General features: G+C 37.1%; 2 protein-coding genes across 2 annotated transcripts; both read left to right on the top strand.

Annotated features, from left to right (window-relative positions):
• Positions 1-10818: 10818 nt before the first annotated feature.
• LOC127669119 (olfactory receptor 14J1-like) lies at positions 10819-11781 on the top strand. The gene has a single exon (XM_052162970.1). The coding sequence runs from the start codon at positions 10819-10821 to the stop codon at positions 11779-11781; it is 963 nt and encodes a 320-aa protein (XP_052018930.1).
• A 9123-nt stretch (positions 11782-20904) lies between these two features.
• LOC127669832 (olfactory receptor 14J1-like) lies at positions 20905-21864 on the top strand. Its single transcript, XM_052164049.1, has one exon. It carries the CDS (start codon positions 20917-20919, stop codon positions 21862-21864), a length of 948 nt encoding a protein of 315 aa, XP_052020009.1. The 5' UTR covers positions 20905-20916.
• Positions 21865-24489: the final 2625 nt, after the last annotated feature.

Genomic DNA, 24489 nt, shown 5'->3' with positions numbered 1-24489 from the left:
GAGATAGAGAAAATGAGAGAGGCGTGACATCTAGAGGGACCTTGTAAAGATGTGTCTATTACACAGGAAAAGATGGAGCTCACAATGACAGTGAAAATGAGCCACATCTTACAACAACAGGTGTGTAAGCTACTGGTGCTAAGTCACTGAAAGGTAGGCTGATGGAGTGCCTGATTTACAACATTCCTCCCTTTTGTTTGCTAAAAAAAGGTGAGAAAATAGAAAGGGAGGTAGGAATGAGGCTGCTGTGCTCTTTACAATGCTTCCTGTTGTCTGAGGTTGAAAGCATCTTTGGAGATGCAAGTCCTAGGAATGCTGGCTAATTCCCTGATTGTCTAGGCTCTGTGTGATGATCTGGAGCTTAAAAAAGTACAGGCCTTGTCAAAGCAATCTGTGAGACTGGACCATCTATCTGGGTTTAGCACTTTAAAGCTGCCTGGAATGCAGATTTGGAGGAAACATCCGGACCTGGCAGGATGCTGGAACAGATTAGGGGCAAAAGATAAAGTTAAGGAGTTTACATATTTTTTTTTCCTCAGGTCCATGGTCCTGGTAGTTGGTGGAGGGGAGTCCTAAGACCAGAAAAAGGGGAAAGGATCCTATCCATAAGAATAAACAGATGGCAGAAACAGACTGTTGATTGACAGAAATACTTATCTGGAGTCCATTTGACTCATGAGAGGTGGATTCAAGAAAATTCCCTTACTATTACAAGAATTTTTTATGCTTATAAAAAGATCAGTTTTAGAAATAAAGATCAGTTTTATGTTTATAAAGAGATCAGTGGTGATAGCATCACCACTGTTTGTAATATGCACAGAAATTCATACCGTAGAGATGTTGTAGACATGGTACCAAGAGCATTGTTTGTAATTTATACTGAAATCCGCATTGTAGAAAAGATAGTAAAATTACATTTTTTGTGTCATGGTAGAATCTTGTGTTAAAGGCATGAACTCTCTTTAAGGGGAGCTTAGGATGGACAAAACGTCCCATGAAGCAAAAGGGCAAAAGCTTGTGATCTTGATTTTCAGTATGACTACAAACTGTGAAAGAGGGGCTATTCCCCTCTATCTAGAAGACTGGAGGTATATACAGAAAGGTATCTCTAGAAAGAGGGTTTTTAGCACAAGGAGAAGAACTTCTAAATCTATACTTAGAAGACAACCAAATAAATAAATAAATAAATAAATAAACAAACAAATACAATCTTAAGCTTGTAACAATGATAGTAGTTGTGGTAGTAGTAGTAGTAGTAGTAGTAGTAGTAGTAGCAGTAGTAGTAGTAGTAGTAGTAGTAGTAGTAGTTTACCAGAGCTAGGTTAATAGCTTATCAGAACTCCACTGAATAATGTTAAAAGTCTGAACTTTTGTAGTCTTAATAGTTTATTAGCGAGAAAAATAAATCTGAAGCATTTTGCATTCTTTTTATATACCATAAGTCACTTTCTTATCACTTCAGCTTTCCTGTCCTCTAACTTTCAAAATTTGCATTTACACCCTCTTAGACCCTAAAACATTTTCTTAGGTTCCCACAATGTAAGCCCTTGTATTTTCAGATTTAAAATAACCCTTATACATTTTTTATCATGATATTTACCACAGGGCACATGTGGTTAAATACTGAGAGCAATCATTGTAAAAAGAGTTCCTTTAAATAAAGGAATAGTGAAGCATTACATTGAAATCTGTTTTGTGAGGTTATCTCTTTTCTCAGTCTGGTAACAAGGTATATTGTATATAGGCCTAGTAGTAACTCTAGGAGAATATGGCCTGATTGTATTCATGAAGAGGCAGGTCCTGAATCTACTAAAAATGGTCAGAGGGCAGGCATCCAGAAGACAGTCAGAGGACTACCCACCACCTGGGTTGGGAGCCACTTTAATGAATAAGTATTTGGTGGAGAGATGGAAAAGAAAGAGAAGCAGAGCAGTTTTTATACCATGAAGTGAAACAGAACTGTAGACTTGAAGGTCTTGAGGAACATCTTGATGTAAGAGGCTTATGTTGCTACCAGAGGTTATCGTGATTTCTGGGCCCATGCTGCCACCAAGGGCCGTGCCTGGGTCTATGGTTCCATTTCACCAGGGATCTGTGTGATGTCTTTGGCCCATGTTGCCACTAAAGGCCATGCAGACATTCTGATCTGCTGTCTGAAGCCACATTGATGTCTATACGTTATCTGAGCAGATCTCATCCCTCACTGGCTGTGACAGTATAGATAGCTGTCCACAGACCCCATCCTGGGAAGCACTGAAGATCTGTCCTGGGTAGCAAGGGTGTGGGAGAGCTGTCCTCATCCCTCAATGGCTATGGTACTACAAAGAGCTGACCCCACCCTTCACATGATCAGTTAGGGAAAGCTAGCCCTAGTGATGTGGGTGTGGGAAAGCTGACATGATGACCAACTCAGCTACTAAACTGGTCCAAATCCAGGGCTTTGAGATGGCCCATCCCAACATCTAAATCATTTATGAGCTGCTGGAGTGTATGAAGGAACTGTTCCTGCAGAATCTCCATGACTTAGAACAACATCAGGAAATCTGAGAGGATTCTTGGTGAGGGTCTAGTATTCATGGGTTAGCAGAAGCCAGAGGCCCCAAACCAGACCACTGACGACTCATTGCCAATGAACATTTGCAAGTAAAGCTGTTTGGGCAAAAGGGTATACTGTGTAACACACCAACACACACTGCAGCTTCCACAGAAAGATGGAATTTTTTGGTTTTTGTTTGGTTGTTTTTTTTATTATATTTTTTTTATTTTCTTTTTTGGGGGCTGGTTACATGGGTGGAGGACAGATGTGGAAGGACTGGGCAATGGGTGGAATAAGGGTATATGATGTGAAATTCACAAAGATTCAAAAGAAATATATTAAATTTTTAAAATGACAGAGACTTGGCCGACTACCTGGATAGAAACCCTAGGTTTCTCCATGGTCATTTGGACAGAAGTCCCAGGGTAGTATCAGTCTTTGGCTGCCAGGCCCAGAAATCTGGTAGACTTTCCTGTAGGGTAGGACCTTGGGGCAACTGCAAAGTGGTAGGGCAGTTCACAGTTTGAGAGCATTCTGGCTGCAGTCAAGGTGAAGGGCAGGTTTTCACCCATAGCTGGCCTTGACACATTAAAAACAAACTCCAGGTGGACTTTCTTCTGTGCCTATCTTCTTTGGAGGAGAACAGGAGTACTGCCAGGAAATAGCATATCTCTCTCTCATGAAAAACTTTTTTATTGAACATTATAAATGTCATTTTCTGAAGATCTCTGAAGAGTTTGAGGGCCATCTATCTATTAAGTATACCTGATGTAATTACTTGCTCTAGTTACTTAACTTTGAAAACTGAATAAGACTTATTCCTGTAAGTAATTATATTAGCACGACTACAAGTATAGTTCTTAACATATTACAGAATTTGTTCATTTGTAAGATGACTGACAATATTAACTTGTATTTCTTAATTATGCTTCACAGTTTACAATAATTTAGTAAGTCTAGGACTTAATAAGACTAGGACTTTATATTCCATATCTATTATGTTTACACTTAAAAATAACATTTTTTTTTTGAGACAGGGTTTCTCTGTGCAGCCCCGGCTGTCCTGGAACTTCCTTTGTAGTCCAGGCTGGCCTCGAATTCAGAAATCCACCTACCTCTGCCTCCCAAGTGCTGGGATTACAGGCATGTGCCACCACGCCCTGCTAAAAAATAACAATTTTTAATTGAAGCTCTTCTAGTATCAAAATAAAACTTTTAATCATAGACACAGTCCATAGAGAGAGTGGCAACTCCTTTGATCCTTTTATAGTGCACAATTATATACCATTGAATTTTTTGTATGGCTTAATTTATCCAAATAGCTAAAACTTAAAAAAACAAAAAAAGCTAGACAATTATTACTGTGAACATGAGTAGACCTCAGAAACTTATAAATCTTGATTATCAAACATATGTTGTTACTTTTCTAAATTTTCTAGCAGCTTGGTGTTAAGCAGTTACCAAAGACATGCCATTAGTCCTACATCTTAAATTAACTTTTATTAATCTGAATAGACCTTTAGAACCTCATTATTTTATCATCTTAAACAGTATATCTGAAAAACAATTGAATGGCATATACAATATGTTGTAGCATATATAACCTTAATTTTCCAGCATCATAGTTAAGTTTGTACCAATTCAAAGAATTTGAGCCTTGTTGCTTCCTTAATATAAAAGGAGATACAATGAGAAATAGAAAGCTCATTAGGACTAAGACGTTTTACAATTGTTGCTTTATTCCATGTGGTCATCTTAAGATGGTGAAGTTACATACCATGCACTCTTTAACCTGAGTAAAGATAGTTGCCAGCCCATGTGGCTGCTTACATCCTGATGAGATCACTAGCAGAGATGTGAGAGAGCTACATGGTTGCTATTTAAAAACAACTATTTCCTACCTATACATATATTAAGATATATTATTTAAAAGACTTATGGCTAAAATAAATATAATTTATATAAATAATAATTTAAAATGTTTATATATATACATATATATATATGTCTAGATATAGATATATATCTACAATAATTTACAAATCCTGAGATAAGAATTTACAGCATAATCTTAGGATATTGTTTTTGGATCTAAGGCCAGAGGTCACATGAGGACAAGCTGTAGCTTAAGAATCTGACTCCAGAATTTGAAATCAAATTCACAAACAAATGATCTTCATACCTTAAGAGATTATTTCCAGCAGGCTCTGCAGGGGGGAGTAGGTACAAGCTGAGCACACCACAGCTAGCCTACTTTGCTTTTTCCCCCTGCTACCACCTTAACACACTGTGGGGGACAAGGAGATCAGACAGAAACAAAAAGGGCTCAGAGAGAAGAAAAAAGAAATAGGGAATGAGGAATTTTTATGTTCCCCTGATCATTTGGTTAGAAGCATTAGGATTCATTATTTAAGGTGTATGGAAGCCAAATTTGACTGAAAGGGGAAGATAAGTTTAGAGGCTCTTAAGTCTGGCACTAGGTATAGTCCTGATAGGTCTATGGTATTTTTTCTTTTTTAAAATTAGTTATTTTATTTATTTACATCCCGTCCCAGTCCCACCTCACAGAGTTCTTACCCCCATCCACCCACCTGACCAACTCTGAGAAGATGCCACCACACCCCCATATCCCCTCACCTTGGAGAACCCTCTGACCTGAGAGGTTCTCCAAGAAAAATCCCAAAGTGGAACAAGGAGGTGGATGAAGCAGTTCCCATAGGTGAGGTAGAGAGGGCAGTCCAAAGCCTGAAGTCCAAGGCGTCTCAAGGATTTAGGGAAGACCAGGTAAAAAAGGCACAAGTTGGACAGCAGGTTGTCACTTCACAGTCCAAGGGCCAGGGCTAAAAGCCCAAGGAGATGTGGATGACTGGTACCAGGACTTTCCAATGAAGCCAGAAGGTGAAAACCACTGAAAACTCACCAAAGAGTCCCAAGTGGGCAATTCCACCAGAGACTCAGGGAAGTATTTACACTTTCTGAGATGGATCAGTCACCAATTCATGGATAGAGTGTCATTGTAGGCAGACTGGGGATAAAAGATAGGGTCCTAGTGTAGCTCAGGCCCACAAGAGGGGAGCACACAGGCACCAGGATATCCTACCAAGTCTTTAGTACTGACTTTAGGATCAGGCAGCACCTGGAGCTTGGCTGAACCAGGCCAAGGTATGCTACATTGATCATGTGATATAACAGATCTAACACAAGAAGATTATTGGGGGCAGAGGGAGCAGACAGTCACCTTGGAGTTGGGACATGGGAAAAAAGAGATACCAACAGAGACAGATAAACAGGGAAACAGAGAAACAGTTGAGATGTTGAGAGGGACCTTTTATAAAGGGTATGCATGTCACATAGAAAAATATGCAACTCATAGTCATAGTGGAAATGTACCACACCTGGTACTGACAGGTGATGGTGTAAGTTCCCACAGGTGAGGTAGAAAGGGAACTTCTGGTGCTGAGATGCTGAAACTTAGGCTGGTGGATCACTGATTTACAACACAAAATATCTATTTGATTCTGTCCACATCACAGACTTGCCAGAAGTATTTCAGGGATTGGATGTAGAAAACCCAACTTTGAATTTTTAACCATAAAAATATGGTTCACATTTCTACATGCATGCTTCCTAGTGATATACCATTAGAAACCATGGGAAAGACCAAAGACTTAGACTTGACTCTAATGTAGATTGAATGAATTTATTCTTACTGCTAGCAAAAGAACAGCAGTCTTAGAGCCAAACATACAATGCAGTAAGAAGCTAAAAGAATAATTTATAAAGGTGAGCATCAAAAGTTTACATTACAATGTTTTTAAATATTTATTCATTATTTTATTTAAGTACACTGTAGCTGTCTTCAGATACCAGAAGAGGGCATCAGATCTCTTTACAGATGGTTGTGATCCACCATGTCGTTGCTGGGATTTGAACTCAGGACCTTCGGAAGAGCAGTCAGTGCTTTTAACCATTGAACCATCTCTCCAGCACTACATTACAATTATCAATGGAATTCATAGCTGGGCAGGAAATTGTTTTACACCCCTCAGATCCTTCTCTTTCTCACTATATAGTAATAAAAAGACTATTTTTTATTTACAGCAATAAGCAAAGATTACAAAAGAGAAAGCAGGAACAGCATTATCTTATTATCTCACAAGCAAGACACTAAAATCTCTTAGGCATTCCAGAGCAAAGGTCAATGGCTCTTAAAGCATGCCTAATAGCATTTGAAATTTCCTTAGGGACCCCATGGAAGTTATGTGTAAGTGTTACACAGGGTAATCACTGTGGGGGAAGTGTCACTGATTGACTGGGATAGAGCAGGCAATAGCATAGTGACATCAGGTTAGGACTGACTATGACATCCCCACACTAGAAAGAATTTAATGCATCTAAACACAAGGCTAAGTCCACTAAAGAATATGTAACATCAGGCAAGCAAATCAAATTAGTTCAACAGTAAAAACAATAAAAAAATCTTTATCTTTGAAATTAATTTAAGCTATTAGTAAATTGACTAAACATATTGGCAATTTTTGCAAATAGACAGTGGCCATCAAATAGAAAGAAAAGTATAAACCCATATTTCATAAGCTAAAAAATATTCATATTGTTAGGTTTCAAACCCAGCACAAACAGCTGAAATGCTAGTTAACATATCAAGTCAGATACTGGCTGCCAGTTCACCCTCTATCCCTCAGGGCCCTGCTACAGTGCCCTCCTAACCATTTTGGTTACTGGATCTTTTCATCTATTCTCTTTGAGGCATCTCTTTCCCCTCTCTCTTCCTCTCCCTTCTCCTCACATGGCTCAGGGTCATGTCTACTCTGAACTCTCTCAGATATCCTTGACCCTGGCTATACTCTCCCACATGTCTATAATAAATTTTCTTCTTCACCATACCTAGAAGCAGTTATGACCTTTCCTTTTTCTTTCAATTTTTCATATCAGAACATTGTTGCCATGTTTATTAGACATAAATGGACAATTTCCAATGATGCTATGAGCAAATAATAGTTTTACATTTTGAATATAAGTATTTATTATCATCTTACCAACATACTAGACTTAGCATTCACTGACCACATGTGTAAATTCTTTTTTGGAAGGGGGGGTTGGTTTTTTGTTTGTTTGTTTGTTTGTTTGTTTTGTTTTGTTTTTTGAGACAGGGTTTCTCTGTGTAGCCTTGGCTTTCCTGGAACTCACTCTGTAGACAAGGCTGGCCTTAGAAATCTGCCTGTCTCTGCTTCCCAAGTGCTGGGATTAAAGAAAGGCATGCACCTCCACTGCCCAGCATGTGAATTCTTAAGAATAAAGAAAAAATAGAAAAATAAAATAAAGGATTGGAAAATGAAAAGCAAATTTTAAAAGAGAAAGAACTTCATGATGGGTTGGTAAGTATAACTAAATAATACACAAATAAGTAAAAGGCAATCTTGCAAAAACAACCATTGAAGATGTATTGAACCCAAATGAATGCCCAGTGAGTTGAACTGTAACTGTAAGTTTTTTGATTATCTAACCCTCATAGTTCCTACTTTGCCTATAGGACCACATACTTTTGAAGAGCTTACCACTTTCTCTATTAGCTATTTCATAGTTGGGATCAAATGACTGGTAAGAAGAAACTTTTGGAATCAAGAATTTATGTTGGCTTAAAGTTTGAGAAGGTACTTCCATCACTGGGGAAGACATGGTAGCATGAGCATGAGGTCATGTTGCATCAATAGGGAAGAAGCAGAGAGCACAGAAGAAGTGGAACCCAGGTTAGAAAACCTCAATGCCTAGTCCAAATGTGCAACATAACCCAAAGAAACACAATCTCCCTAAAATCCAACCACTTTCTGAACAATGCCACCTATAAGGCCCCAAGCATTCTGACACATGAACCTGTGAGAGATATGTCACATGAAAAACCCATTAACTGTTAAAATGGAGACTTGAAATGAATCACCTATACAATGATGTTAGAAAAGACACGGTGTTTGGAGGAAGCTTAGACTTCATGTAATGCTAACATAGTTTAATGCTAAGAATTCTTGTAATTGAGAATTCACATATATAAACATCTACTAAACATTTATCTATTTATATGAAGCTTATACAAATGTGCATGAGTTTATCAATGACAAATTAAATTGAAATAAAAAATAAAGGGAAAAAGGTTCTTTTCACATATAAATCTATAAACAAACTTTAGAAATCAGATTTAAAAACCTATTTATTTCCCTTACCTGGAGCACTTGGATTATAACATTCAGTTATATCAAGACAATAATTAAGTAGTCTCCACTGGGTGAGTCCCTGAGGAAGAATTCCTCGAAATTCCACACTCTGAACTCACAGTGTTTATCTGAGAGCCAGCTTAGAGGAACAGCATGTCCCTTGGTGCCTGGGCAGCTTCAGGTACCATGAACCTAATGAGAGGTTAAAGCATCTTTTGCTTCACATCACTTTTGTGTGAAAGCTCCTTAGTTTTCTCCTTGGAAGAAAATCCCACAGCTTGATTCTTGAACAAAGATGTTCTGTCTCAGGGATTCAATGATATTTGTTCCTACCAACTAAGATCAGCATCGGTGAGTGAAACTTCTTCAAATTCTATAAGATGCACCTGAGATTTAAGCAGCATGGGCAAGCATCCATGTCAGGTATCAGGGGTATGACTTCTAATAAAACTTACTAAAATCTCCTTCCTCAAAGAATAGTTTGAATAGCCTGGAAAATACATGCAGAAAGTGAATTTATGAAAATCACATGAATTATAGCCACCTCAGTGTGCATGATCTGGGCTACCTTGAGTAAACACTGCTTGGCCTGCCTATTGTGCTCAGAAGAATTCAAAACCAGGGAAATAACATGAGTGTCTTAAAATTATCAAATATTTTTTCAGACAAAGTAGATGGGGTCTTAGAGGAAGAATTTCAAATTCCAACCATCAAAATTAATTTTGAAATTGAAATTTCAAGTATCAAAGCATAATCCAGGAAAAACAAAACAGCATAGACTTGCAATATGACTGTTTCTTTGTGAATAACCTAAGAAATCATCATTATTAGACACAGGGAAAGGATTTGATAAGTAATAATGAGTAAAGAGAAGGTCAGTCAGAAGACATCTTGGGGAAGATAATGTTTGGCATGCCAAAATTTTTGGGTATCACTTGTAATAATGAAATTGTCAGAAAATAAAGTATGAAATTAAGAAAGTCATGGCGATTTCCTTCACAACTCTGCCCAGCACAAAATGGAAGCATGATTGGAACTGCATAAAGTTAAAGAATGAAACTGCCAAAGATGAAAGAGTCATTTACAACAACATAACAAGAGGTAATAACTAAAGAAACAGTTGCTTGAATGTGAAGATGAAAGAGATGTGACAGACAGAGGTGGAGTTGACCCAGTGGGAGATAGCTAACCATGAATATGAGGATCTGAAACAGGAGCAAAGAAGCAAGAGAAAATAGACTGTAAGAGAATGCTGAGAATGGAACATGGGCTTTTGTCTAAAATGGATGAGATGTGATATATATATATATAATACAGAGATGTACAGAGAGAGAGAAAGAGAGAGGGGGAGGGAGGAATAGGAAGAGAGAGAGAGAGAGAGAGAAAGAGAGAGGGGGGTGGAAGGAATAGGAAGAGAGAAAGAGAGAGAGAGAGAGAGATGGAGAGAGAGAGAGAGAGAGAGAGAGAGAGAGAGAGAGAGAGAGAGAGAGAGAGAGAGAGAGGAAATCACACTGTAACAAAGCAGTCACTGAGATTGAATACAAATGGCCAAAGAGCACACACAGGCTTGGAAAAGGCAGAAAGAACTTTATTCCTGTGCAGATAGGAAAATGAAGAACGTAGTACAAAGTTGCCTTCATGTTCTCACTGAAGTGACTAATAGGTTTCTTGTCATTGTTGTTCCTAATCATTTATAGAGTGTACCAGTAACTGAATTTTCTATAGTCATCAGAGGAGGCTGCAATATATTAGCTTGATGCTAAGGTACCATGTATAATGGATGATGTTACTATATGACCTCATTCCCACTGGCTTTATTGAAGTAAACAATTTTAGTCATTCAGTTATTCTAATAGTGACAAGTCAGGCTCTAGCCCAGAAAATTCTTATGACTTGTTGATTACACTTAATGTTTCTAGTTCCAGAAAATTGCTAAATATTTGTTAGAACTGAATGTTAACTAATCCCAGGGATAACAAGTTCTTCTTGCTATCACTAGTTTTCTTTTAGCTTTTCTTAAATAGAATTAAACTTTGAGTCTCAAGAGTGACCATAATGAATGTGAGCTTCAAGACTGGATTCCTCCTCATGGGGTTCTCTGATGAGCGTAACCTTCAGATTTTACATGCAGTGCTCTTTTTGATCACATACCTGTTGGCCATCATGGGCAATCTCCTCATTATCACCATCATCACCTTGGACCAACGTCTTCATTCTCCCATGTACTACTTCTTGAAGCACCTCTCTCTTTTGGACCTCTGCTTCATCTCTGTTACTGTTCCTCAGTCCATTGCAAACTCACTCATGGACAATGGTTTTATTTCTTTTGGTCAGTGTGTGCTTCAGGTTTTCTTCTTCATAGCTCTGGCTTCATCAGAAGTAGGTATTCTCACGGTGATGTCTTATGACCGGTATGTTGCCATCTGTCAGCCACTGCAGTATGAGACAATTATGGATCCCCATGCTTGCAAGTGTGCAGTGATAGCTGTATGGATGGCTGGAGGAATATCTGGGCTCATACACACAGGTGTTAATTTCTCAATTCCTCTTTGTGGGAAGAGAATTATTCACCAGTTCTTCTGTGACATTCCCCAAATGCTAAAACTAGCCTGTTCTTATGAATTCATTAATGAGATTGCAGTGGCTGCATTTACAACATCTACAGCCTTTGTCTGTTTGATTGCCATAGTATTCTCCTACATTCAAATCTTCTCAACTGTGATGAGAATTCCATCAGCTGATAGTCGGACTAAGGTGTTCTCCACCTGTCTTCCACATTTGTTTGTAGTCATGTTCTTCCTCTCAGCTGCAGGCTTTGAATTTCTAAGACTTCCTTCAGATTCCCTGTCAGCAATGGACCTCATATTCTCCATATTCTACACTGTGATACCTCCAACACTCAATCCACTTATCTACAGCTTGAGAAATGAGTCCATGAAAGCAGCTCTGAAGAAAGTGTTGTCAAGAGAAGAATTTTCTCGGAGAATGGTATATGCAAAAGCTATATTCAATCTCTAAAGAGACAACAAACTAAGAGATATTGCTACTATGTCCTAGATTAGAGGAGTGATGAATTAGATTTCTTCTAAGACTCTGTTTCAGTGTTTCTCTTAGTTATGTCCTTCTCAAGAGAGTTTTCTTTTGGTTTTTCGAGACAGGGTTTCTCTGTGTAACCCTGGCTGTCCTGGAACTCACTCTGTAGACCAGGCTGGCCTCGAACTCAGAAATCCGCCTGCCTCTGCCTCCCAGAGTGCTGGGATTACAGGCGTGCGCCACCACTGCCCGGCTCTCAAGAGTGTTTTATCAAATGAAAGATAATTGACCAGTAAGGATATGCATGGGCTCCCTTGTTCCTCTAATTCCAATATTATTTCAGATCATTTCTTAAGGATGTACAGGAATTAAGAGTGAAAAAAGAGTTAGTTTTGACAAGACCCAATACCAATTTAAAGTTAATTTTAATAAATACATTTTAAACTGCCATTAGGTAAACTGATTTTGTCTGTGTGATACTAGATCCCTTATTGCTGTACATAATTCCTCTAGGTTACCAAGTTACCTGCTATGCTTACATAGCTACAAGGTTTTCTTGCTCATAAAAAGTACAGTAACTATGTCCATAAGTTATTCAGTCCCTACCGAAATTCACGTTTCCTATATATTCCTTTCCTAATCCAAGTGAACCAATTTATAGTTTTACTATATTTTCCATTTTTACTAATAATGCAACAAGAATATTTTTTCAAATAAAAATAGGTAAAATTATAACTCATGTTAATGTTCTTATAGTGTACATTTATCTATATGTCTCACAAAATAAATGCTTTGTTCCCAAGAATAATTTGTATGTGTGCATCTGATTATAAAAATAGGGACACGTGATTATACCTCACTAATGAAGTAGATCCCAAGGATCCTCTTTTCCATTACTGAAAATGCTCAAGTTAAATCTTACCCTATCTGATAGAAAAAGAGACTCCAGCAAGATCCTTACAGTCAAAAGCACATCTGTGATGAGTCCTGTGTGCTGAGCAGAAATCTGTGAGTGCATTAGCTGAAGTGTTGAGAAGCTAATGGTGTTGCTCACTTGGGTTAATAAACTGCTTTTTTCCCAAAGACTCATTATTTACAAAGTTAAAATATAAAGGACCCTTCATCTTGAGTGTTCAAAAGAATCAAAGTACACAATTTAATGATACGGGGAATGAGTAGTGGTGGAACAATAGATTTTTAGATTGTTCTATTGACTATATGCAATATTTACTTTACTTTTTATTTCGAATATTTAACATTATTTTAAACATGATTTAATTATCATCTAGACCTACAAATGCATTTATCCATGTATGTAAGTAATTCCTGGCTTTTATGCCTCATCCTCTCTCCTACATGAATTCAATTCTTGGCTGCATCTTCCTGAGTATTGTTTACCCACTATATTCCTTGAATACAGGATATCATCTATGAATTATATTAGCATTGATAAATTTTAAAAATGTAAGTGTTTTATTTTCTCACAGAAATAATTTTAAAATTCCAACAAGAAAGAAAACAGACACAAAATAGCGATAAATAACATTGTAGGTTTATCTGTGTGTGCCTCTTTGATTCTTGTCATCTTTGCATATCATTAGATTGTACTGTTGTTGAAGGGTAAGCCCACTGAACTCTAATCAGAAACTATTTGTCATTTCATGGAAGGAAAATATGTAATACTAATTGACTAACTAACTTCCAGAGAATCAGCCATAATCGGGCATTAATAACTTCCACATTTCAATCTTTTCTCAGTTTCCAACTCACATTTTTTTTTGTATCAGTTTTTTTTTCTCACCACAGTTAATGATTCCTCTGGCCACTTAATTGTTTATGTACTTGAATGCTATCTTCTCCCAACGCCCAACCAACCAGTCAGTAATTAGTTCTGATTGTATCTTCACTGGCATTCTGGCTTTAGATAAACATTTTCTCAGATTGGTACACTGGATAAACAATCCCTAGCAACTTTCTGTTTTGAATGCAGTATAGATTTCTTTAATTTGCATTTTGACATCTTAATTGTAATGAGATTTGTATACATTAAAAATAAATAGCAAAAAAAAACCAAAAAAAAAAAAATTAAAAAAAAATAAATGGCATTCATGTCAAGTGTACACATACTGAGCATTAAAGTCAACCATTTAAATAAGCAGCTTCAATCAACACACTCACAGAACCAAATTGGTATTCACATGTATCTGGCAATCTTTTCTGTCCCAGCCTTCTAACCCTAGGGACCACCAAACGACTTTTATTATTACACAGTTGTTTCCCTTTCTGGATTTATACCATTCACTCTTGAGCAGGAAATGTTGCTGAGTGTGCTATTCTGAGGCTGAACTACATAGTTCACTTCTTTCTATCTGAATTGTGTTCCATTACATAGACATAGGACTCTTACTTTGCAGTAGTATGATTTGTTATGTCTTTTACTGGGGGAATATCTTGTTCATTATGTTGTTGGCTGGTAAACAACTACATTGACTACAATATGGGATCATTCTAAATAAAGTTTTTATGAATGTTAATACAGCATTCTAAGGTCATGTTTTTGTTTTGATTAAATGTGTACGATGAAATATTTTACATGTATTTGGTGTATTGTTCCCCCCCCCATGCCCTCTCATCTGACTCTTACACTTGCTATTCTTCTTTCTCCCCTCTTCTCTACAGATCCCTTTCCTACATTTCCACATAATGTTACTTTTTCCTTTGTAGCTTTCTGGTTTTGACCAGAATGTGTGGCCAGAGATTTGGAACTACCCATAGAATAGTGGTGAGTTCACCATTTGGTTCACAACTGAAGGCAATGGCCATACATTCCCTAGAATTCATCAGTCTGAAATAGTTGAACAAGGAGGAATAGGGGACCTGTGAGCCTCTACCCAGTACATGAGTGTATGTTGGCAGGCTCAGTTTTATTTAAGCCCAATTCAGTTTTCTATTTGCAGTAGACTGTAAGAGATGTGGAAGGTCATGAATCGTTTCTAGCTCCATAGTGACTAGCTTAAGCTTATGTAGGTATTGTGGAGTCAATTATAGCCCCTTTGAATTTATTAGTACAATGGTTCTGAAGACACTATTTTTCTGGTTCTCCAAGGCTCTTACAGTCTTTCCATACCGTCTTCAGTGATGGTCCCTGAGTCATAGAGTTCAATGATATAACAATATGGATGGCTCAGTCTTTGTACTTTGACAAGTTGTGAGTTTATATGTTAACTACTATCTACTGCATATAGAAACATCCCACATAAGGCCTGACTTCATAGTTTAATATCTCAACTTGACACATATGCTTTCTGTTGTCACTATAAATCCCAGAAACACAAAGCAACCCGGGGAGGAAATGCTTTATTTCATCTTATAGTCCACAATCCATAATTGAGGGAAATTAGTGAAGGAGCTTAAGGCAGGAACCTGGAAGCAGAAACTGAGTCATGAAGAAGCGATGCTTACTGGCTTGCTTTCCAGGAGTTTTTCACCTTTCTTTCTTTCTTTTTTTCTTTCTCTCTTTCTTTCTTTCTTTCTTTCTTTCTTTCTTTCTTTCTTTCTTTCTTTCTTTCTTTCTTTCTTTTGTTCTGTCTCTCTCTCTCTCTCTCTCTCTCTCTCTCTCTCTCTCTCTTTCTTTCATTGAATATCATCTTAATTTACATTGCCAATGGTAAAATCTTTCCCAATATCCCCCCTCCCCTTTCAGCTTGCTTTCTTATACAACCCAAAAACACTTGTCCAGGAGTGGCTCCACCCACAGAGGACTGTGCAATTCCACATCAATCATTAATCAAGAACATGCATCCACAGATTTGCTTACAGGCCAACAAAATTGAAGCATTTTCTCAATTGTGTTTTCCTCTTTACAGATGATCATAGCTTGTCTTAAACTGACAAAATTTAACCAGCACAGCACTCAGGAGAAAGAAATATCTATTATCTTTTTTCAGAGTTCATCTACAGTGATGTCTAAAATTATACAGTATACCACAAGTGAATGGTAGATTCTTTCCATTATTGTGTTTACAGAGTCCTCTCTGATCATGGAACAACATGGAATGAAAATGAGAATGCTCAGTAGAATCTCGTTTTATTTAATTTTTATAATTATTCTAGAGTCTCAGAAGTTGCAAATTAGAACAGATCTGTACCATGCCTCCTTTATCTATCTTCCATTACTCCAATGTAATATCAAATCATAGATTTATAGTCTTTTCTTACATGTATGAAGCAATATAGCTGCTACCTCAGTTGAGACATAACTATTTTATCACCACACGGATGTCTATGGTCTTACCCTTTACATAGTTACATTCACCTTCCTTCCCTACCACATTCCAGTCCTTAACAATCAAAGGTATTTTCCCTATCTTCAAAACATTGTTATTTCAGGAGTTGTACAAAAATACATAGAATCATACATCATGTGAACTTCTGATGTTGACTTTTTGACACTTATCACTGTTCTCATCCATATACATAAACCTTTCCCTTTCTGTTCTTGAGTGTTATGCTGTAATACAGATGCACTAAATAAACTTAACATTTTACCCATTAAATAATATTTAGATTGTTTCCAGATTGAGGATGTTAAAAACAAGTAGAACTAAATATTTGTGCACTACTGACTTTCATTTTCAAGGCCCAAATATATATGGAAGCAATCTTTTGATAAAACAATAGTTGCATGTTTGTGTTTGGTTTTTAAACAAAAATTACATAAGGTCTCTATGAGTCCTGCCTGGAAATAGATGTTTCACGTCTACCTACATTCGACTAGATGTAAATAAGGTGAATGCCCAACAATGTTGAAAGGTGGATTGGAACATGTACTCTGTTAATACAAAGAAGAGAGATAAGGGTTGATGAGTATACAGCAGTATTTGTTTTTATACTGAAAGTCATTTACTCACTTTCATAAAACTTGTTTTTTACTATAATTAACTATTAACAAGTTTATATTGATAGCCTCTGTAGTATGAAATATTTTATGCACCTACCACTTTAAATGATCCTATGCTTTACAGTGTCAGTTGGCTATTGGACTTCTGGGACGGGAGGATATAAAAAGACAACAGAGACTGTGAGAAAGAGAGAGAGTAGTAGAACTGAGGAGTAAGCAGGAGGATGGATGGTTCAGGAGTCAGAAGAATAGTGTCAGAGAAAACAGTTGATGCAGGAAGAAAGAAGATTGAGTAGGGTAGAGAAGAAAAGTGATTGAGCAGAGTGAAAATAGAAGCAGTTGTACATGAGTTGGGCTAGCAGACTGAGAAGAGAAGACAGATGGTGACAACTGAACCAGGGGAGTCTGAGCTGAGCCAGAGAAAATATTGACAGGAGAGAGATTAAACAAACAAATAAAAAGCAAAGCAAAACAAAACAAAAAAGAAACCCACAAAGTAGTCAAAAGAAAGATAAAAGGAACATAAGACTGCATACATAAAGTTACAAGCCTGAATAAAGATTTGGTTGGAAGCAGTGGAGAAATTATTTTAAGGTAATGTTTTCTGAACTAATGTTACTTTCTCTTACATGCCTATATTACTATCCCGCATTGCTCTGCGGTGTATGTGTTGCAGTAGGACACTGCAATGTTGCACACTTTTTCTTTTTGAGGTTAAGAGTACAGTCTAGACTGGAAAAAAAAAGATTAAATGAAAAAATTTTAAAAATGGAAAAAAAGGAGTATAGAATTAGTTGTAATATATGGTGGTTTTTTTGTTTGTTTTTTTAATTTGCATTTTTTATTCGATATATTTTTTATTTACATTTCAAATGATTTCCCCTTTCCTGTCTCCTCACTCCCCGAAAGTCCCATAAAGTCCTCTTCCCTCCCCTTGGTCCCCCATCCACCCCTTCCCACTTCCCTGTTCTGGCATTGCCCTATACTGCTGCACTGAGTCTTTCCAGAACCAGGGGCAACTCTTCTGTTCTTCTTGGACATCATTTGATATGTGGATTATGACTTGGGTAATCCAAGTTTCTAGGCTAATATCCACTTATCAGTGAGTGCATACCATAATTGATCTTTTGAGACTGGGTTACCTCACTTAGTATGATGTTCTCCAGCTCCATCCATTTGTCTAAGGATTTCAAGGTGTGTCTGTTGCTGTTGTTTTGTTTTTTGGATTTGTTTTTTTCGAGACAGGGTTTCTCTGTATAGCCCTGGCTGTCCTGGAACACATTCTGTAGACCAGGCTGGCCTCGAACTCAGAAATCCTCCTGCCTCTGCCCCCCAGAGTGCTAGGATTACAGGCATGCGCCACTACCACCCGGCTGTAATATATGTTTAAATTCAAACTGTTTTACACCAAAATATATGAATTTCCATGGTTTATTTATTAGGTAAGTAGCAAATGTTCAAAAGCAGTTCCCAGTGCCCGGAAATAAGATGACGCTTTAACCGAAAGTGGATTTCTATATGATGCTCTTACCAGCAGCAACACTAAGGATGGTGGTAAGTATACAGCCTTTTGGGTGTCACGTGACCTTATAAACCAAAATTGCTAAGTGTTGAGGCTCTGCTCTCTAGGTTGAAACTTTCTTCCCAGTAGATTCTCAGATCTGCTACTTTAGGAACCACTGAGCTGGCAATAAACCCCTCGTCTCACCAAATCCCCTGCACCATTTCAATGGATCCAAATGCCAAGTGACAAAGTGGTAGAGAAAATGAGGCACACTGTCATTCAGTTGGTTTTTATGTTAGCTCCACCCCTCAAAGAAAAAACAGTAAAAAAACAAACCTGTCTTCAACAGCACATTTTAAAACTCTATGGTTGTAGAAAAGTAATTTAATCACAGGTGATAATCAGTTTAGATAGATGCCTACACACCAAGAAATCCTAAGACGAGTTTTCCAATATAAAAGGATGAATGCAGGGAAGTTATTCTATAAATCCTTGCAGTACATTAAACTGCAGAATTTAAATGAAGGTTGAAATAGCAAAGTTATAATTCAATCAAGTAAGAAAGGAAGCTCACCTTACTGAAAATGAGTAAATTAATAAAAACCACATATGTGATCCGTGTAAAAGTTTTAAAATATTATGCAAGAGAACCATAAATAAGAAAGGTTGATATGTGATGTGCTTGTATAACTCAGGAATCAGGAAAACTATTTTTAAAATGCTACCTGAGGGAAGCAGTAGAGATAAACCTTTCAGTGTTACATGTTCTATAAAAACAGTGTTTCCCCCAAAGTCATTCATGACTCTTCTTGATAGTTATATTTTTGGGTGAAAAAAATTGATTTCAATCTAAAAGGCCACTGTTCAAATTTTGCATCTCATTACTGTTATAAAAAACATCTGAGATTTAAGTTCTTCCTGTAAAGTGGATCTTAAAATATTTAGCTTAACAAAAATGAAACTAAATGTGTAGAGCAGAAAAAATTTTAATTTTACTGAAAATTACCAGAATTTCTGTCTTATAAAACTCAGTGCTGAATGTAATTAATTGTTTAGATTCTCAGTCTCTTGTCAACTCCTTGTACAGTTTGAAAAAATGAAAACAAATATAATGAACAATAATTCTGTTAATATTTTACCAGTTACAACAGAGCAGAAATGAGAAATATAGAAAATGTTTGAGGCAACTTTATAGTGTTTAGTTTTTCCGACTTTATATTGTATCGTTTGTGGCTTCGATGAAAACTATTTAATCTGATGGTACCCAAGATAGATTAAAGTTCTGATCCTTTTTTATGGATTAAAGCCAAGAGCTTTTCCAGTGGGGCAGCTAAGTATATTTTAAAACTTTTAATTTACTGATGCTTTATTACAATCTTAAAACAGGCCTCTATCAGGGAAAACTGTAGAAATGGAATACTCAGAGGTTGAGTTTATTCTACAAAAGGAATGTGAGAAAGGCAGCCTGAGTCTGCACTATTTCGGGAAAGGCAGGCACTAGATGACTCTTCCTCTGAGTTTAAAACAAGGAGAACTGTTTTAATCTCAAGATTCAGAGTTCTCACAAAAACCAGTGTTACAAGATGATTTACTCAGAGAGAAGCATGCACATGTACCCCCATACACACGCACACATACAATTCAAAAGCAGGGGATTTTTTTTTATTGTTTTTTGTTTTTGTTTTGTTTTGTTTTGTTTTTAGATACCAACTATACTCCAGGCCATCAAGTTAGATACCAAATTGGAAAATGACACATATTTTCCTTTGCAAAAGTAAGCTCCATAAAAAGTCCATTTAAAAGTAGAAAAAAGGTTAAAGTGCTTGCTGAGAAAGTTCAAGGCTCTGGGCTTGCTACACTTAAAAAACAGAAAAACAGTAGGATACCTCATTTGATTAGGCTCTTAGTACCACTGCATGTAGTTTCTATGGTAATGAGCACATTGTTTGCTAGGAAGAAAGTGTCTATCACCTGTGCACAGCTAGACCATCTGTTACAATACAGCGGTATACAAAATATAATTCAGAAGTACATAAAATGTAAGTACAGAAAACTTTTCCAGGCACGGTGGTGGTGGCGCACACCTGTAATCCCAGCACTCTGGGAGGCAGAGACAGGCGGATTTCTGAGTTCGAGGCTAGCATGGTCTACAGAGTGAGTTCCAGGACAGCCAGGGTTAGAAACCCTGTCTCGAAAAAAAAAAAAAAAAAAAAAAGAAAGAAAGAAAAAAAGAAAAGAAAAAGAAAAAGAATAGAAAACTTTAACCAATATCTCAAAATGGTATTTCTACTGTGACTTAAAAGTCATAGGTTTCCCTAGTGGAAAATGAAAAGATTTTAGAGAAAGCAAAACAATATGGTGAGTTGTGACACTTGTACTCACCTCTAACTACTGCTTAAGTATCAAAAAGTCTAAACTTCATCACAGAAGAACTGCTTTATCCTGCAGATTCTCGCTAATAAAGGAATATTTATCAAGTCTGAAAACTTGATAAACTGCAATTCCTTAAACATTAGCTGAATAGAGAAAATAGAACATTTATGTATAATTTCTGTTATATATATATATAACAGAAATATATATATATATATATATATATATATATATATATATAAAACACACACACACACATATATATTGCATTTCAAAAACATTTTTATTGTCTAGCTGTTACCACAAATTGATTCTCAAAACGGCTTCAAGAAACATAACCACAATGAGTGGATTTCTCCTCATGGGGTTCTCTGACAACCATGAGCTGCAGCTCTTACAGGCTTTGCTCTTCTTGGTGACATACCTCTTCGGCTCAGCAGGTAACTTCATAATTATCACCATCACAACACTGGACCCACAGCTCCAGTCTCCGATGTATTACTTTCTGAAGCACCTTTCCATTCTGGACTTCTCATCCCTTTCTGTCACAGTTCCCCAGTATATTGAGAGTTCCCTAGCACAAAGTGGCTACATTTCATATGGCCAGTGCATGCTGCAAGTTTTTTTCTTCACAGCTTTGGCCTGGAGTGAGACAGCCATTCTCACAGTGATGTCTTATGACCGCTATGTGGCTATCTGCCTCCCCCTGCACTATGAGGTCATCATGAGTCCCAGAAAGTGCACTTGGGCTGTGGCAGCTGTGTGGCTAAGTGGAGGCATCTCTGGAACTTTATACACAGCAAGTACTCTGTCTATCAGATTCTGTGGTGACAAAATAATTCATCAGTTCTTCTGTGATATCCCCCAGTTGCTCAAGATCTCCTGCTCTAATGATTACTTCAGAGTACTGGGAGTGTCTACTTTCATGTCTGTAATGGCCTTCGTCTGCTTCATGGGGATTGCTTTCTCCTATGGCCAGATATTCTCCACAGTTCTCAGGATGCCCTCTGCTGAAGGCCGATCTAAGGTCTTCTCCACCTGCCTGCCCCACCTCTTCGTTGTGTCATTTTTTCTCTCAACAGGGATTTGTGCCTATCTAAAGCCAACCCCAGACTCACCAACTGCTTTAGACCTCATGCTCTCTATCTTTTACACAGTACTACCACCAACCCTCAACCCTGTCATCTATAGTCTGAGAAATGAGTCCTTGAAGGGAGCTATAAAGAAGTTACTGTTAAGTGAAGAATTCATTGGGGAAAATTATTTTTGTTCTGTTGTTAGTGTCTGTTAACACTGAACACAAAGAATGCTTTTATTATAATGAATATGTTACATATGTAATGCTAAAATAACGACATTTTCTAGAAAATATATATTATAAATCTATTTCATAGCAAGTTTTGATGTTATTCTTTGAACCTATTTCATTAAATTTACTTATAGATGTTTCAATTTAGTGAAAAATATATGACTATAATCTAGTAATACAAACCCAATTCTTCCTAACTCTTCTAGTCCATTGCCACACTGGTACACATATAAACTTACTAATAATCCTAACATGTTTATGGAAATATCATAATAATAATAAGCACAAAGGATAATTAGTTACTGGTTACTCAGTTCACCAAATGGATCGTAATTTTAATAATCTGAATAACTAAATATATATAGAAGTAAATAAATGATCATTGGGAACCTGATGCCTGAGTATTAAGATCTTGGTTATGGGGCTAGGTAGGATGCTTCTAAGACCTTCCCCATTCTCTGTTACTAGAGACCCAATATTCCAGGTTGTCCCTAGTGAACAGCTTCCTCTCCCCCTTCCATGCCTTCTGTAGATACCACACACCATCCCTATCTGCTCTTCTCTTCCAGACTCATCTGTGTCTGAGTCCTCAACTACAGGCATATATTGCCTTTTAAACCAACAGGCCATGCCTGACAGGAGACTAAATAGGCTGTCAAAAGACCTACTTCTTAATCTGTTATCCCCAACCCAATTCTCACAGTTTTAACACTGGAAAAGAATACAAGAGAAAGGAAGCTTCCTTGGCCCCTTTCCATGCCTCTTGTAGATACCACAAACCATCCTCATCTTCTTTTCTCTTCCTTCCTCATCTGTGTCTAAAACAAGTGCTATGGGCAGACATACTTACTAAGCACATGTCCTGACTGCCAGAAGACTAACAAGAAGACCTACCACACTATTTGTTACCCCACTCCGAATGTTCATTGAGGGTGCTAGCACAGGGCATCAGAAGCAGCTCCACATCTCACCTATCTATAACTCCTTTTCATTGCTAAAGATGATCTTTTGCTGGACTCCTACACCAGCAAACATTCCTTCTTAAACACAAAAAAGGCAACACTCAGCCAATAAGACTCTGAAAATCCAGAGAGTAAAAAACCCAGAAAGTAAATCTCCATCAAAACAAGACAATGCCCAGAAATCAGCACCTAGACATATACTCACCTCAAACACAGATGCCTATACACCAGCATAGAAACATAAGAGCCAAGAAAATATGTCACCAACATAGCCAAGCTATCCTACCACAGCAGGACCTGAATATTCCAACACAGCTGAAAAAAAGAAAAGGATCTTAAATCCAAATATATAAAGATGCTTCCTAAATAGGAATTGAATAATTCCCTTACAAACAAATCTAGGAAAATGAAATAAAACAAGAGAGAAAAACCAAAGAAAACAAGAAAACCAAAGAAACTGGACTTGAAATTGTTCAAGGTCTAAAAGTGGAAATAGAAACAATAAAGACAACAGAAACTAACAGAATCTTAGAAATGAAAATTTTAGGACTGCAACAAAGATCTACAGAAACATGGTTCAACCACGGAATAGAGATGGAAGAATCTCAGTAACTGAGGTCACATTAGAAGAAATAGATACATCAGTCAAAGAAAATGTTAAATCTCAAAAATTCCTGGCACAAAACATCCAGGAACTCTGGGTCAAAAATGATAAATAAGAGGAATAGAGGAAAGAGAAAAATCTCAGGTCAAATATGTAGAAACTATTTTCAATAAGTTCAAGGGAAATTTTCCTCACCTAAATAAGAGGATCCCTATGAAGATACAAAATACTAGATGGGTTAGTCCAGAAAAGAAAGTCCCATTGCCACATAATAATCAAAATATTAACATTGAGAACTAAGAAAGAATATAAAAAACTTAAATGGGAAAAATAAACAAATAAACAAGCTATGTAACATATAAATGCAGAACTATTAGAATTATACCTGTCTTCTCAATACTCTAAAAGGCGGAAGGGCTTGGACACATTTGCTGCAGACCCTAAGAAACTACAGGTGACAGCTGAGATTATCACACCCAGAAATGTTTCAATCACCATAAATGGAGAAAAGAAGATATTCCATGATAAAGTCAGATTTAAACAATATCTGTCTATAAATAGCCCTATACAGAAAGGGCTATATAGTGCTATAAAGAAAAATTCTAACCCAAGCAGGTTAACTACACACATGAAACATAGGAAATAAGTAATCTCACATTATCAGCAAAACCAAAAGAAAGCAAACATACATATGAACCCACCTGTGGATTCTCAAAGAGAGGGTGGAGTGAGGACCTAGGGGCAAAAGACACGAGAAATGGAGACAATGATCAAGTCAAGACAAGTATGATAAGAGCTTCAAGTCTCTGAAGAAAGAAACTGAAGAAGATATCAGAAGACGGAAATATATTTTATGCTTATCGATTAGTAGGATTAACATAGTAAAATAGCCATCTTACTGTCAGATGTGACATAGGTGCCAATGAGCCTGCATGACAGTTTTGGCTGCAGGATCAAGGTCAACATGATATATACATCTCTGGCTGTCCAGTGTACAGATGATGTTGCTCTTTCATGTATGATTGAAATTTTTATTTTGCC

This window comes from Apodemus sylvaticus, chromosome 19 (genome assembly GCF_947179515.1).
Source record: "Apodemus sylvaticus chromosome 19, mApoSyl1.1, whole genome shotgun sequence".
Classification (NCBI taxonomy): domain Eukaryota; kingdom Metazoa; phylum Chordata; class Mammalia; order Rodentia; family Muridae; genus Apodemus; species Apodemus sylvaticus.
The sequence above is the reverse complement of the archived record's forward strand: the minus strand, read 5'-3'. Positions and strand labels throughout refer to the sequence as shown.